The following is a 16,640-nucleotide window of genomic DNA, read 5'->3' on the forward strand; positions in this document are numbered from 1 at the left end:
CTGGATTGTGAGCATTTATCACATTAGGGTAATGGTCTTGGCTTATGATAAGGTTGTTCCACAATCTTAATGTGCCCCTGCTCCAAACCTCTATGGAGCAGGAGCTTAAATTAGCAGCTGCCCACATAGACAAGCCTAATGTCTTCTGGCAAAAGGTTTTATTGTCAGACTTAACCAACAATGAGCTATTTGCCCACATTGACGAGAAGTATGTTTTGGGGAGTCAAGGTGAACTCCAAACCAATTGTCAAGTATGGCTGGACTGTTAAGCTTCTAGTGGTTCTGGTGCATTGTACAAAGTGGATGGAATATTGAAGAACAAGGATCACCTCCATATTCTTCAACTTGACCTCAAATTAACAATCACGACATGCACCTGAACAATAACCCCAAACACACATCCAAATGGGTTTTGGAATGAATAAAGCAGGCTTCAGTTTCTGGGATACCCTTTTCAAGCCATTCTCAACTCAACCCTGTTGAAAATTTGTGAACTATGCTTAAAATTGTGTAAATGCCAGGAAACCAGTTAGATTAAATTAATGCCACCAATATTGCTCTGAAGAGGGGTCGAATTATTCATCCAGATTTTTTGCCAGAAGCTTGTTGATGGCTACGAAAGCAATGGGGTCAGGGTGCAATTTACTAAGGGACATTTCAACAAACAACTAGTGGGGGTATTTTTTACATGTTTGAACTGTAGATGGAAGAAAAATCCAATAAACACTGAAACATTACGCAAAAGGCAGGATGTCAGTCAGAGTTCAGTCAGGTTGATTGGAAGCATCTTTCATTAATCTTGTTTTCGGTTGCTAATCAGTCTGAGACAGACCCACACTAGAACCCACTCACTATAATCATTCATGTAATAATGAAACCGAGTGAAAAATTGATGAGCAGATCCTCCATGCATCTTCAAGAGGGAAGAGCTGAACATTTGGTATGATTGCCCTGACTCGTAGTTTAATACTTTCCTCACTCAGACACATCAGGGCACATGTGCATCCGAATGAAGCCCAGCAAGAGCTGTAATTGAATACAGCAGCGATAATGACCCTGTCTGGCCAGACGATTACGGTGTTTGTGTTCAAGTGAGCGTGTTTCAGATCACTTATCCTCTCAGCGTAGTGCTCTCTGCTCACATTTTCATCTCGGTGTGATGCGTCATCGTCTCATGTGCTCCTCCAGACGGTCTGATTGCATTCACGTCTTGGTTTTGGGAAGAGCCAGGTCAGATATCGGTGCCTTAAAGTCGAAAAACACATAAGATTGTCATGATTCTTCAAAGCCAGACAAGGCATCACATTTTTTTTATAATGTTCACATAGCAGAAAAAAAAATAAAGCTGCTATTTAGTAGTGTAGTGTAGTGTAGCTAGACGTTTTCAAATGTAATTCGTCAAAAAAGTGCATTTGAATTTAACAGCGGCAATTAAGCGTAAAGTATGATCTTTAATTTTTATTCATCCCTTCTGATTTTGATTTGCAAGGCACTAAAGAGCGTCCTTTGACCAGCTTTTGCACTTACATTTCAATGTAAAAAATGACCAACAGTTTGTAAAAGTCCCACTTGATTTCTCATTGTGGAGAAGGCTTTCCAATTTTTGCAGTGTTGCAGATGATTGCGTTATCCTCACAATGGATTCAGTCTGGTTCCTGCGCAAGACTTGGCTCTCCTTGGTAAACACTTTTTGTGTGCAACTAAATGTCTAATTTTACTGCTTTGATTCTCGTCTTGACCTGCTTCTCTGCATGACCAATTTCATGTCAAAAACGAACATGATGACATAAGGATGTAAGTTATTGCATATTTACGCTCTGCATCTTGCCATCTCCAGTTGTAATCTGCCTATTGTCCTATTAATCAGCAGCAATTTGAAAAGAAAGAATGCAAGTTAATGCTAATTGTGGCATACAGAGCTCCAAGGCCTACTTGTAATTTAAAGAAATATTCATGCCCCCAGTAAAAAATATATTTTTAGAGAAAATCTCTGCAGATTGAGTACATTCTTTTCCATTCATAAGCATTATACAGTACTTACCCTCTGTTGTAATGCACATTTCAGTGTTCCAATACTGTTGTTTTTTTTTAAACAGTGCTTTGTGCTTTCTCAGAGGGTGCAGAAGGTAAACAGAGCAGATGTGTTGGAAACACCAGGAAATTAGTTTTTGTTGTTTAGTTCACCTTACCAGCACAGTCAGCAGTTTGCACTTCATCGGAGGTTGTGACATGGAGTCCATTAAGGACAATTCCCATCAGATCCAAACAGCCAGACATGCTTGTTTGCAGTTAGAACTGTATTATGAATTTCTTAAGAAACATCTATAAAGTTCCTGTAAAACGAAGTGTCTTTTTTTAAAAGTGGGTTATTTTCAAAGACTGGCACCCCTTTCATCTTTCAGTCTGATTTAATGCCTTACTATTTTAGCATCTTTGAATCTCTTTGTACAAAAATGGACAAAATAATACAATTATGCATAATTTCTGCTAGAGATACACTAAAAATAGATTTTGCGGCAGATATTCTGTAAAGCTCAGCCCTGCTGATGTCGACTTTAGTAAGTTTGGATTTCTTTTTAAGAATTGTAAAGAACAAAATATTTGTTTCTTATTTTCAAACTAAATTGAAATTTAAAACCTGAGAATAAATGTTTCATAGTAAAATATGGCAATTGTTTTTCCAGTAACCCCAGGTAATGTGTGTGCTTAGTTTAGCATGAGATTAGGCAATGGTATTATTGGGTCATTGCGTCGATATTTGATGCCGTTGGGTCAGTTCTGCGCCAGGGGAACACGTGCAGTAAACATAGCTTGTGGGAATGGCAACGCATAATGTGGTGGAATTTTTCCAGGTTAAAAAAACCTGTTGTAGCCTGGCTTAGGTGGTTGTGTCTTCTTACCCGTTTGAAAAGGAGGACAGATACGCAAAAGCGTGATGGGGTTAAAAATTTGAGGAGTATTGTTAGCACCACATCGTGTTAGCACTTAGGTGTGATGATTCACTGATTGGGAGGCCATTGAAGCATAACATCCGATGATTGCGATTACCAGCCGATTTCTCTGTTCATCTCTAATTTATGTTGTTTCTCATCTTTTTTAAATCATCTATAATCTTGTTCTGTGTGTGTTTGAAGGTTCCACAATAAATACTTGTCAGTTTTGTCTGTGTTGTGGTGCTTGATTAATGAGCAGTGAACCTTCACTTCAGATGTCAGAAGTTGCGTTGGGCTCCCTAAGAGTGGCCACTGTTATTGTGTAAGACTGTGCTTTTTATCCTAGTAGTTAACACACTTCTGAATTACAGACTTTAAAATACAATCTCCATTTTTTCTTCTTTTTTGATTAGGTTTTACGCAGAACTTACACAACAAAAAGTCTTGATTGGGGCCAAAAGTGGTACACAGCTCAAATTTAAGACTTTAAAAAGCAGTGCATGGTACTAATTATGTTTTGTTTTCTTTTATGTTTTTGTTCAAAAAAAGGCTTCCTTTTTTCATGTGCACAAACCACAATGAAGCTGCTCTACAGGAGATTGTGTCATCTGAAATTACGAGGATGAGGATTATTTGTTTTTTGAAATTTTTTCTGTTATGTGTTGAAGCTGATGGTAGTAAATCCGAGCACAATGAGTAGCAAATCAAACAAATCACCTGTTAAACGACCCCAGTTTACCAATTCCAATCACGTTGCTGAAATAGCAGTGTCTTTGTAAAGCAGAAGCAGTGCTAGCATTCGGGATGCCATCAACAAAGAGGGAGAAAATGTGCGGCATGTGCCTATTAATTGTTGTATTTTTATTTCCCAGAACACACCAACATTACACACTCCAACTGGAGTCCATTTCTCACCTAATTTAGCAGAAGTTCCTAAATAATATGTAAAAATGGGTTTTACTCAAGTACACAATTTGGCTATGTCAGTTACACTAAATACCATGTAGCAATTATTGATGTTTGTAACCCCAGGCTCACTGATTGGTGTTAAGACACGGGCTCTTAGAGGCTAGAACATTATGCATTGCTCTTTCAAGGTGAAAGCTGACTTTTGATTTGTTAAATTGGGACATAAATTGTTTGTTTTTTTATTGATGATTCCTTCTTTTCTATATGATTCTGATGGCATGGGCCTATTCCAAGATGACAATGCCAGGATTCATTGGGCTCGAATTGTGAAAGAGTGGTTCAGGGAGCATGAGACATGGATTGGTCACCACAGAGTCCAGACCTTAACCCCATTGAGAATCTTTGGGATGTGCTGGAGAAGGCTTTGCGCAGCAGTCAGACTCTACCATCATCAATGCAAGATCTTGGTGAAAAATTAAAGCAACACTAGTGGAAATAAATATTGTGACATTGCAGAAGCTTATTGAAATAATACCACAGCGAATGCATGCCGTAATCAAAACTAAAGGCCGTCCAACGAAGTATTAGAGTGTGTTTGGCGAGGCAGTGTATTTTGTTATAATAACTATTTGTTGTCTTTGCAGTAGAAAAAGACCAGTTATTGTCTCTGGGAAAACTTTAATGGGCTTTAATATCTTAACTTTTTGACTTGCACTAGATCAGAAAATATATATAAATGGCTTTTTTCCCTCTGACTTGTTTTTATTTGCATAGATAAAGCCAGAGTAACTTCCTGTAACACAGGGTTTCACCATGCCACTAGGTACACAACTACCTGTCTGATTGCACACAGACACATGAGAAAACACATACTGTATCACCCATCCTAGATTTGTTTCAGATTTAGATGGTGGACTTACTCTGTACTTCCACTTTGCAGAATTTGATTTGCAATCAAATCATAAATTTTTTGGTAGCTGCTTATTGTTATAAATGATATATTTTCTTTCCATTTTCACATTTCTTGAAGTTAATGGACTTTACATCACATTGATTTGTACTAAAGGGTTAGGTATCCTGGAGCGTCTGGCTAATGGGCCTGTCTAGATATCTTGATTTGAATAGTAAATGGAATAGTTGAGTGCAAGGAGGTGTCAAGGTTAACCTTTATTTTGAATTTGTTGCAATGTTTATCCTTCATTTATTTGTGTCTAGAGGATATTTGAATCAGCAACATTTTTGCTCCCAAGCAGAATCATTTGAATAATGTACACATTTAGGAAGTAAACTGATCTGAAATCTGATGCTTCTCTCTCATTAAATGCCTTCCGAGAAATATTTCTCTCCAAGAGGTAAGATTTTTAGTGAACTAAACCGAAACTTATTTCTGTTTTGCTGTTTCTGAGTCTGCATTTTGACTCATTCCTGCATGATTGCTATTATTGTTTGCTATTTTGTGTTTCACTGCAGTAGTCTTACATTTTGCTTTATTAAGCATCCTTTCAGCATTTGACATAGTGTTACTTTAGCCTTTGTGATTTAAATCCCACATGTTGTGTGCATTTTTGTGGAGCGCACTTAAATCTTGCGTTGATGGCGCAATATGAGTTTATTTTAAGCAAAGCTGCAGAGACACACATTTCTAGTCTTTCATTAAGCTCAATCAATACAAAGTAGCCTGAATAATGTTACATAAAAAATATGTGGGTACATACTTTTTCTGGGAAGGCTTAAAACTTTGAAATAGAAAAGAATAGGATTTTTGTGTATATATATAAATATATATATATATATATATATATATATATTTCTTTTTTTTTTTTTTTTTTTTCATCCATCCACTTACAGTTGTGGTTTTAGCTGATTCTGCATTTAAAACCTGACCCCCTGTAGTCATATCTGCCGCCATGAATGCATGCTGAACTTTTGTTTTTCAAATTTAAAATGAGCAAAAATGAACTAAGAACTCTATATAAACGTGTGTCTAGATGGATTCTTTACATTAAAATGTGTAGGAACCCTGGAATAATTTTCAAATATATCACTATTTTATAAATATTTTCCAGTTCTGATACCATACCAAATTTAAGTACTTATAGTGTGGTGGAGTGAAATTATCGTTTTTTCAGCTTTGCAGCTTCTGCTTTTTATAAAGCCCTTTTTCCTGTTCTGATTTAGATTTTGTGTTTATTTGTGTAACTCTCTCTTTGTTCTTTGCTTTTACACAGTTGATCAGAGTTTGTTTGAGAACTCCATTGCCCAGAAGCAGAGCCCTCAGACCTCCAGAACAGGTCAACACTCCACCAGACGCTCTTCAACCTCAGCTAATTCCAATACTGGCTCCACCTTTATCGACTCTCCATCCTCTGGAGGACAGCAAAGGCTGAAAAATGCCATTAACCTGGGCAAGGCAGTTGGGGCAAAGGTTAGTGCATCATAGGCTGATTTGTAGTAATAACCTCTGTCCATTCTTCCTTCAAATTTGAATGTAGCCTTTTTGCTCAGGTCAACGACCTACTGAGAAGAAAGGAGCCCAGCCACCTTGGGGACATCGGGGTTACTGAGGTCAATAAGAATGTTGGTGCTGTTTGGAGCAGCATGGACGAACTTGGCCACAATTCTGCCAGCAGGTTAGCAAATATGCCTTCACGCACACAAACACATGTTCATCTGTTGCAACTATTTAATTTGAATCTTTTCAGTCTTTAATTGCACCTTAAGATGCAGTTCAGATATTTGTTTTTGACATACTTTTTTAAAAGTATCTCAAAAAATCCCCCTCAGGGGTTCTGTTTTTTTGGCCAAGCTTCTTGTTTTATATGATGATCTCTCAGCTTATTAAAACATTTATACATATGTCGATAAATTGTATGTTTCTGAGGTATGTGTGCATTCTTCTACAAATCAAGGCAACAAAATGCTGTATTTCTCACCATCTAGTTACATTTAGTTCTCACTGATCACTCTGTGTTAGCTCGGTACCCTAAAACAAAAACCTAGACAGCTACCTGTGTAGTACGATGTAAGATTTAGCAAGTGTGCAACTGTATGATTTCTTTTAACAGCTGAATTGCATCACAAACGTCCAATGATAAATCGACAGTAAGCACTGGCGTTAACACGTATTATCCGATTCAGACTCCAAACAGAGAAGGAATAAGGAAAGTAGACAGCTGTAGAGGTGCTTATTGCTGAGATTAAAAGAGGACAACCTGCATCTTTATCAGGCATATGGTTGCAGTATTTCTTCTACCGCAAAGCTAAGAACACCTGCCAGGCCAGAAAAAAAAGAATTGTTTTCAGACCTATTATTCAATGTATTATGTTGCCTTTGGGTGCTACAACTACCAAATGAGTAGTACTAAAACAGGCTGTCCTCAGTTTAGGACGTACAAAATTGAGTATGAGCAGAATTTGCCTGGCTTCAGATCGTGTATGTAAGTTTCTGTGACCTGTGGTGCAGCTGAGAAAATGAAGCTGTGTTTGAGAATTATCACTGCAAAATAAGGTTTACCAATGCAAGATTGCAAATGATATGATTATTGTAGGTTATTTTGGATCAACGAATCTAATTGATTTAAGCAGAAAATATTACAGTTGGATGCTTGCCTACTTATTTAACAGGATGGATGATAATGGAAAAAAGGTGCTTTTAGCTTCTGATATAGTAAATATTTTAACCAGCAGTGACAGAGCTCAGAGTTTCTCAGGAGGATGATTGTTGTACTTAAAACAACAAACCTGTGTGATTCTGGATTCCGTGTGTGATAATTTTCTGAATGTTAATGTAGAAAATAAAATTTACAACTCTGCATGTGGGTTGGGAGTCTGTGGCATTTAAGCAGTTTTCGTCTGTGGATTTCAAGTGTATAAATGTCCACATGAGTGAGTTTTAAGGTATGGAACAGAAGTTTTTATAGAGAGTGATCACTGAATATTACTTCAATTTCGTCTTTCAAGGTATGTCATTATGGCTTTGTGCAAAGAAATCTAGAATCACATTTAAGAGGGGGAATCTGGCCTCCAAAGCCATATCAGTACAGACATTTTTCACACAGACGTTTGTGGACAGTGGGATCTTTCAGTTGGTGCTGCACTATCGGTACAAACGGTACTAGCCGCAGCAATTCAGGGTTACTGACAGTGTTGAAAAATGTCTCCCTGGCAGCGACGTACTGATGCATGGTCAGGACCAAATGTCACATGGTAGATGCCATCAATTTGAACCAGGGGACCATATGGTAAAGGGGCAAAATAATCGGCATTTGTCAATGTCTGTCATCTGCGTCTCTTACTTATAAATGAATCAGTCATTAATACCTACACTTCTCAACAGAGAAGAAACACATAAAAGGATTCTTGTGTTAGGTTTTTTTGGAAGAACACTTCAGATGAAGCTTTAACTCTTAGTCCTGTTTTCAATTTTTACAACAGTCTCTTTCTTTCTGTTATTTCTTTCAGCTTTTCAACTTTTTCAATATTCCAGTGCCCAAAGCTCTAAATACAATGATACAATTGAAATAGTTTCTTTTTCTTCTTAAATTTTCCTAAAAATAAAGCTGACGGATGAAATAACACAACCATGTCATAGTAATAGTGATGAACACAGCTGCTGCAAATTATGTTCGGTATTAACATCTTCCTCTTTGTCATGTCGATATTGACTGTGTGATGGAAGACTTGTGTTTGTCTGCCCATGTTGAAACCAGAGGGTGTATTATTGTGGCAGTTCTGCACTAGAGACAGTGGAGAGGAACCACTCCCTTAACTCAGGAAGAAACCTCCACCAGAACCAGATCCAGGCTGAGGATGAGCAGACATGTGCTGCAACCAGCTGGTGGCTAACGAGGAATGAAATGAATCACAAGGAAGATACCGAAGCATAGAGAAGGGAGTGCTTTCTTTGGAAAAGAAACAGAGAATGTGCAAAGATATTAGTAGCAAAAATTGTAAATAATGCATGCATGGAGAAAACGTTGTGGTGTATCTGCTAATTGACTATGTTTTTTTATTTTCTTGCATTAGGATTTTTCTGAATATTCCCAACTTTATGAATAGATACACTAAAAGTTCTAATTTGACTTAGATTATCTGTGTTAGTTTAAATATCCGTGACCAGGAACCATCTGATTGTTGGCCTGCAGTAATGGTAGACTGTTTCTGTTGTTCTAACTTGTACATCATCCAACATGCTGTCATTTGCAGGAAGAAGAAGATTAAAGGTCTGAGTCATAATGCAGGATTTGGACCGTCAATAAGCTGCACTGAAGCTGCATGAAAGCTTTTAATGGTTGTAATTCAGTGTGAAGGGAAACAGGGCTAACAGAATGATGGTTTTATCCGGAGATGATGATTGAATTTTGTCAGTTTTCAGTAGTTTTAACCATGATGTTAGAGGCTTCTGACCTATAAGGAAGAGAGAAAGAGAATGCAAGTCCTAAAATGCATACCAGCAGTCCTTGATATTCTGCACCACTATTTCGACTTACCTAAAACAGTTTCAGCTTTTACAGTAAACGTTGGAGCCATTTGCTCCTGAGATCAACAACACTTTACCCATCCTCCTAGACACAATCTTCAAATCTAATTCCGTCCTCCCTCTCCTCTTTTTTAGTCACATCTTCGATTCCTTTCCTCGTCTCGACCCACCGCCACCAACAGGAAAGAAACGTGTCCCTCGAGCTCTGAAGACAACCCAGGACATGATGATCTCCTCTGACCCAGTGGTCTCCTCGCCAGAGCCAGCAGACTCTCCCACCTTCCTCCCCTCCCCTAAAAAAACCTCTTTAGTCCCCAACAAGGAGATGAGGAGTGAGGAAGAACAGCAAGGAGACGGGAAGGAGCAGGAGGAGAGGTCGACAGAAATCACACTAACGCTTAGTCCAGCAGAGTACAAAGCTGATTCAGAGACAGAGGGGACCAAATCCACTACTGAAGAAGTCACAGAAGGGGAGGAGGAAAAGGGGAGCCAAGAAGGAGGTGAGGAGGAACATCGGAACCAGCTTCAGCTGTCTGTGCCAGACCTCATCAACAAAGATCCTGTCCCGGAGTCCAGAGCCAAACTCTGTGACGTCTGGCAGAGGGCGTCCTCGCCAGACTCCCGGCTTGCCTCCTCTCCTATCTTGGGCAAGGCGCCCTGCCGCATCAGCCTGGGGGAGGAGGTCCTGCTAGGGAACGGCGCCCCCTGCAGCAAAGAGTCAGGAGGGAGCGTTGAGGATGCAGAGCCTCATCCAGACCTGCTCTCCTTCGAGTAACACAAAGTTCAGTGGATCAATATTTACAGCCATCTTTAAATTTTTCACCCATCTGGCTTTACTGTCGAAAAAAGGGAACAGATTATTTTAGGAAGCAGGGCAGGCTGCAGACTTGTTACTTTTCTAACTTTATATCAGCTTTTTAGACAGTTTTATCACTGGGTTAAGGTCAGTCAGACATCATAAAATATAATTTTATAAATAAAAACAGGAAACTGCCACTTGTTTCGCCATTATCTCTGACACATGTTGCTGAAGTAGCAAACAGAAAAAACAAGGGCATTTGTTTTAGTAGTTAAAGTTTTAACAAAAGTAATCAAAGTTAAAAAAAATATATATTTATATTCACTTTGCATTTTTTAAGCTTTGGCTGTTAAAAGTCTCCTGTCTGCTTTAATAATGTAATGACAACTCAATTATGTATTAATGAATGTATTTACTCCAGTGACGTTCCCTTTAAATGGGTTAACGTTTTACAGATATGAACAAAACCTTAAAATTCTTAAACATTACACCGGTAAGGTTTGTTTGTTTTTAGGTATGTTGCTACGCTGCTGCATTGAAGCCAGTTAGAAACTGCAAAAATGTCATATGTTAAATAGAAGCATATATTTTACATTTTGTAATTTTAAGCTAAGTGGTGAGGGGTTTTTCTTAGAGCGGTTGTTTTTACCAGTCTGGAAAACAAGCTCTGAAAAACCAAACAGTAAGTGAGAATTACAGGCAGAATGAAGGTGTTCCAGATTTAACAGTGTGGGTGAATATCACTATAACAGCAGGACTGCAACCTTCATCCATTAAAAAATCATTTCTGAATCCAGTTCCTTTATCTCCACTTCACAATAATTTGATTTCTCCTAAAGAGGCCTTTTGTATCAGTTCCGAGCTGAAATTGGCTTTTCAAATGAGGGATTCTCATAAATTGATCAGGAACAGAAAAATTACTTAAAACATGCGAAAATTCGATAAAGATATTTTTACCTCCTAATGCAGTGGTGTCCAAAGTGTGGCTTAGGGCCAATTTGAAGCCCTTTGAATGACTGTGTGCGCCCCACATCCAAAGTTCAACTGTATGACTTTCTTTGAACAGGGTAAACATGTAAAATCCTTTTTGTTTCAGAAGATTTACACACCTTTGAATTAAAACTAAACAAAGTTGTCTGGCCTGCTTGCGCAGTTTTCTGGCCTGTGTGCACTTGGGGATTTTGGCCTGCGTGATAAACAGTTTGGACACCTCTGTCCAGAAAAGTGAGGCAATTTATCAAACATTGTTGCATTTTGTGTCAGAAATCCTGCCACAAATCAGACTGAATATGTAAAGTTAAAGCAATAGAAATCTAGTAATTTTAACCAACAATAGGTGACCAAAGAGATGCACAACATATAAAATCACTATTGACTTAATCAGTAAAATATAAACTACACAAAAGATTTACCAGATAAAATAACTATTATTATGAAAAAAACAAATATTAGGAGTTATGCAGCAACATCTAAAATATGCTGCTATACTGAAAGTAAAAACCAAGGAACGACTAAGTATCTATTCAACCTATAAATCTACTGTTTTCTTCCTTGTGGACCCGAAAAAAAATTATTTGGAATTTAATATTTTAATTCCAAACTGATCGGTTTGCTATGTCTCTATTCAGAAATAAATGGATGAAAAGTAGTTTTCCTGCTGCGAACTGAAATATTGTGAGTTCATGTTCGGTTCTATCACCCAACGGAGAGTCGGAACTGAAAGACGCCTGGAAGGAGTGTTTTTAGAAAAGTGATGAGAGGGCAAGGTAATGAGCTGTCAGCAGGAAGAGATGAAAGAGGTGCGTTTTTATTCAAGCGGATCCTAAAATGATAGACCTAAGATGGAAATTAGCAGCTCAGTCAGACAAGTTGTTTTACCACTTTTTTTTATTTTTTACTTGTCAGAGGATAAAGAAGCAATAATACGAAGGACTATTTTTTATGTTTGAAAAGATGAAAACCAAAGTAGGAGCTTTTCAATCATTCTGTGCAGATGATGTCTATGTTTGACTCAGGAGAGTTCAGCTTGTTACATGTAAGCTGGTATTAAAAGACAAATTATTAAGCCGTAATTCACACCTGTGTGTCAAAACAGGAAGCTCTGGGTTTGGTTGCCGTGGTTACTTTAACAAATCAACCATTAAGAAGTAGAAACCTGTAATTTTATAACCATGCAACCTCAAGATGTTCTGCAGATCTGTGCTTCTGGGTTTAATGGCACGTGTGTTTAACACCCAGGATAGTTTTCTGCAAAATAATTAAAGTGAATGTCACGTATTTCCCAGAAGAAGCTGAGACCAAAAGCAGCACCAGCTAAGAATGAGAGGAATGTGGAGCTGGTCTTTATGAGACAAAAAAAGGATACTTTGTCTCAGTTTTTTTTTTTCTGAATGTGTCTGAGACACTGAGCTGTAACCAAGCAGCTGAGGCCTCCTCTGTGGATCTAAATCATGTTCCATTTATTTCAGGGAAATCACTTAGAAAAGTGCACAGAGTTGCAGATGTGTGAGTAGAAAGCAATCCCAAAAAGAGAAACAACTTACTTTTTATATAATATAAAAAAAAACAACATGCTTTAAAGCTGCATAGAAATAGGCCTGTGGAGTATGCGAACACCACATTGCCTGCAAGTATACATTACCAGAATATGTCTATATATTTTGTGTGCAATGAGACAAATTTTCTTGTAACATTTGAAAGTGGCTTTGATCTGTATTTTCTAAGCTTTCTGAAAGTTTCCAACAAATTATTTAAAATTTTGCTGCTTTTTCAGTCCACTTTAGCCACTTGACTGTGGGCAATAAATCATTCAGGCATAAAAAGGCTCTCAAAATCATGGAAATATCCAGTGTTGTTTGACAAGGCTTTTTGCCACCAGTAGTCATCAATACATAATCTGTTCCTATAGCTTTAGTTGAATTTAAAAATCCCTGATCCGCGTCTCTTGTCATGGGTCTTCATGTTTTTCTAGTCTTATAATGTCTTCGACTCCTCCCTCAGCTGCTTGGCATTATACAGGTCCTTCTCAAAATATTAGCATATTGTGATAAAGTTCATTATTTTCCATAATGTCATGATGAAAATTTAACATTCATATATTTTAGATTCATTGCACACTAACTGAAATATTTCAGGTCTTTTATTGTCTTAATACGGATGATTTTGGCATACAGCTCATGAAAACCCAAAATTCCTATCTCACAAAATTAGCATATCATTAAAAGGGTCTCTAAACGAGCTATGAACCTAATCATCTGAATCAACGAGTTAACTCTAAACACCTGCAAAAGATTCCTGAGGCCTTTAAAACTCCCAGCCTGGTTCATCACTCAAAACCCCAATCATGGGTAAGACTGCCGACCTGACTGCTGTTCAGAAGGCCACTATTGACACCCTCAAGCAAGAGGGTAAGACACAGAAAGAAATTTCTGAACGAATAGGCTGTTCCCAGAGTGCTGTATCAAGGCACCTCAGTGGGAAGTCTGTGGGAAGGAAAAAGTGTGGCAGAAAACGCTGCACAACGAGAAGAGTTGACCGGACCCTGAGGAAGATTGTGGAGAAGGGCCGATTCCAAACCTTGGGGGACCTGCGGAAGCAGTGGACTGAGTCTGGAGTAGAAACATCCAGAGCCACCGTGCACAGGCGTGTGCAGGAAATGGGCTACAGGTGCCGCATTCCCCAGGTCAAGCCACTTTTGAACCAGAAACAGCGGCAGAAGCGCCTGACCTGGGCTACAGAGAAGCAGCACTGGACTGTTGCTCAGTGGTCCAAAGTACTTTTTTCAGATGAAAGCAAATTCTGCATGTCATTCGGAAATCAAAGTGCCAGAGTCTGGAGGAAGACTGGGGAGAAGGAAATGCCAGAAGTCCAGTGTCAAGTACCCACAGTCAGTGATGGTCTGGGGTGCCGTGTCAGCTGCTGGTGTTGGTCCACTGTGTTTTATCAAGGGCAGGGTCAATGCAGCTAGCTATCAGGAGATTTTGGAGCACTTCATGCTTCCATCTGCTGAAAAGCTGTATGGAGATGAAGATTTCATTTTTCAGCACGACCTGGCACCTGCTCACAGTGCCAAAACCACTGGTAAATGGTTTACTGACCATGGTATCACTGTGCTCAATTGGCCTGCCAACTCTAAAATCTAAAATATATGAATGTTAAATTTTCATCATAACATTATGGAAAATAATGAACTTTATCACAATATGCTAATATTTTGAGAAGGATTTGTACATGACGCCAGCAGCACAGATACCTTTGATTAAAGGCAGTTATGGATGCTAGTTGCTTGCTGGATATCTTTACATTTACACCCAGGCAGTCCATCTATTTAGTCATATTTATTTTTGCTATGTGAAAAACCTCACTGTGGGGAGTAGCTGACCAGTGTGAACTGGTTTGCACCACAAGCTCCATCCTGAAGTCAGGTGTCTGTGCAGCATTGAAAAGTATGCAGTTTGCTACTAGTCATGTTTTTGTTGTTATGTCTGATGTCATCTTGACATAATGACTTAATTTTAGGACAAAACAAGATTTATCAGAAAAAAACAAGTTTAACCTCTATACATTACAAATTAACTCATCATTAATTTTATCATCTGAAGATAGTGGTAGAACAGTTTTTACATAATTTCATAACTATAAATGCATGCTATTTTGGCTTTTCAGTTATTGACTAAAAACCATCTAATCCCCACACAGTCACATTTTTATAACTTTCTCAAACTTTCATGGTTTGACATTTCACAGTTATTGCACAGTTCTGCAGCATTCAATGCTTGGAACACATTGATATTGAACTTCCAGCACAAAAATAACCAAAATCACATGAAATGCTAAATATTAAATTCATGAAAAGTTGATTCTGGAAAAGCCTGGAGTTACGAAATGGAAGCTTGGTACTACCGCATTATCAGGGTCAATCTGGGGGGTAAATTTCCACCTAAATAATGTGTTTTACCCTGGTAGAAGTAGTGAAGAAACAGGGAAGTACCTAAAGGTGCCTGAAAATTTCCAGAGCTGGAAACAAAGATAGTATAGTCAGATTTTCTTATTCTTTTTTAGCTGCACAATACACTGCCACAGACAGGGAAAAGAAATGGATTAAAAATAAGAGAAAAAAGCAGAAGTCCTTAAGAAGCGATTTCAGAGACCACTTAAAAAGTTACGAAAATATTTGGAAGCGAGATGTTGAAAAATGAGGGAAAGTTAGTTAGTTTTGCAAAGAACAGCAGCTGGATACTATGTATAATGAGCAAGTGTGCAGTAATGAGAACATCTGTAAAAGCATGAGGTACAGCATACTGAAGTGCCTGTGAATGCTCCGAGTAGACATTGGAGACAGAAAATGATTTTACTGAGCGCTCACAGAAAATACATTTTTGGGACATTTGCATTTCCTCTTCTTGACTTTAAAACCACTTTTTAAACATTGAGCTATGTTGACTAAATGTATGAATCTATATACAATATTGATTTGAGTGAAAAAATAATCACATTTATCATGATATCACATGGTTGTTGTTATGCCTAATTCCTTCTGTGAAATTACCAAAATGGTTGTCTGATGTTTGTGTTGTAGTTTGTTTTAATGCCCTTTGGATCTGAATTGTGATTGTGATTTTCTTGTTTGTCTGATTCCAAATTACTTAAACACACATTAACAGAGTGACAACTAATCATAAGATCAAAATGATATGACGTGGCTGCTCAGATCACCCAAACTACGTTGTTTTTTTTTTAGTAATAGTATTTCTTTAATTAAATATATAAAGCAACTAGTCTGGTTAAATAGAGTCTGTAAACCACTAACTTTATCATTTTTGTTGAAGGAACATTAATGTATGATTTTCACTAGAAGTTTCTTGTCCTAACAACAGATGAAGGAGTTACAGAATGTAGATTTTATTTAGCTATTTCCTTTTTATTATTATCCTTTATGCTGACATTTTTTGTTTCTCTCTGTAAAGCTGATCAACATAATTACAGTTTTTATTGATGAATGAAGGAAGCTCGACGCAACATATGGAGACTTTTTAATATCAAGGGACTGTTGAATGTCTAAAGCAAGCTTCAAACGTTATATCTTTAAACTGTTGCTAATTAAGAAAATTCTATAATTTTTTATGAAACAAAAGATGAAAATGAATGAATACTTTCAGCCTTGTATTTTCCTACTGTACTTTTTTTTAAGAGGAGACCTAATAATTTCCTACAATCACTGTAATCTTATAAATTTTGATTTAATCATGAGTTCTTTGACTGTGTCCTTTTTAACATCAGATGAGCTTTTTTATTCCTGTTTTTATGTGACATCCTGTTTATTTCACCTGGAAAAACAAATAAATCTGTTAGGAAAAAGGAATTCCAAAATATTAAAAATAACTGTAATAACCTGGTTGCAAAAGTATACACCCTTAAACTAAAATTTTGTCCAAGCACCTTTTATTCTTCTCAAGTTCTGACATGAGTTAAAGTAAATCTGATTAATAATATATAACAATGAAATAAAGTTCAGCTGTCC

The 16,640-nt window shown here is 37.6% G+C and overlaps 1 protein-coding gene across 2 annotated transcripts in view; it reads left to right on the forward strand.

Moving 5' to 3' along the window:
- The window catches only part of LOC124873932 (carboxyl-terminal PDZ ligand of neuronal nitric oxide synthase protein-like), a 227,368-nt gene extending 216,461 nt beyond the window's left edge, over positions 1-10,907 (forward strand). For both annotated transcript variants that reach the window (XM_047374992.1, XM_047374993.1), the window contains exons 11-13: positions 6,071-6,267; positions 6,348-6,472; positions 9,457-10,907. In XM_047374992.1, the coding sequence (XP_047230948.1) occupies positions 6,071-6,267; positions 6,348-6,472; positions 9,457-10,096 (962 nt within the window). In that variant the 3' untranslated portion in view covers positions 10,097-10,907. The remainder of the gene's footprint in view (positions 1-6,070; positions 6,268-6,347; positions 6,473-9,456) is intronic.
- Positions 10,908-16,640: the final 5,733 nt, after the last annotated feature.

Source organism: Girardinichthys multiradiatus, chromosome 9 (genome assembly GCF_021462225.1).
Source record: "Girardinichthys multiradiatus isolate DD_20200921_A chromosome 9, DD_fGirMul_XY1, whole genome shotgun sequence".
NCBI classification, from domain to species: Eukaryota; Metazoa; Chordata; class Actinopteri; order Cyprinodontiformes; family Goodeidae; genus Girardinichthys; species Girardinichthys multiradiatus.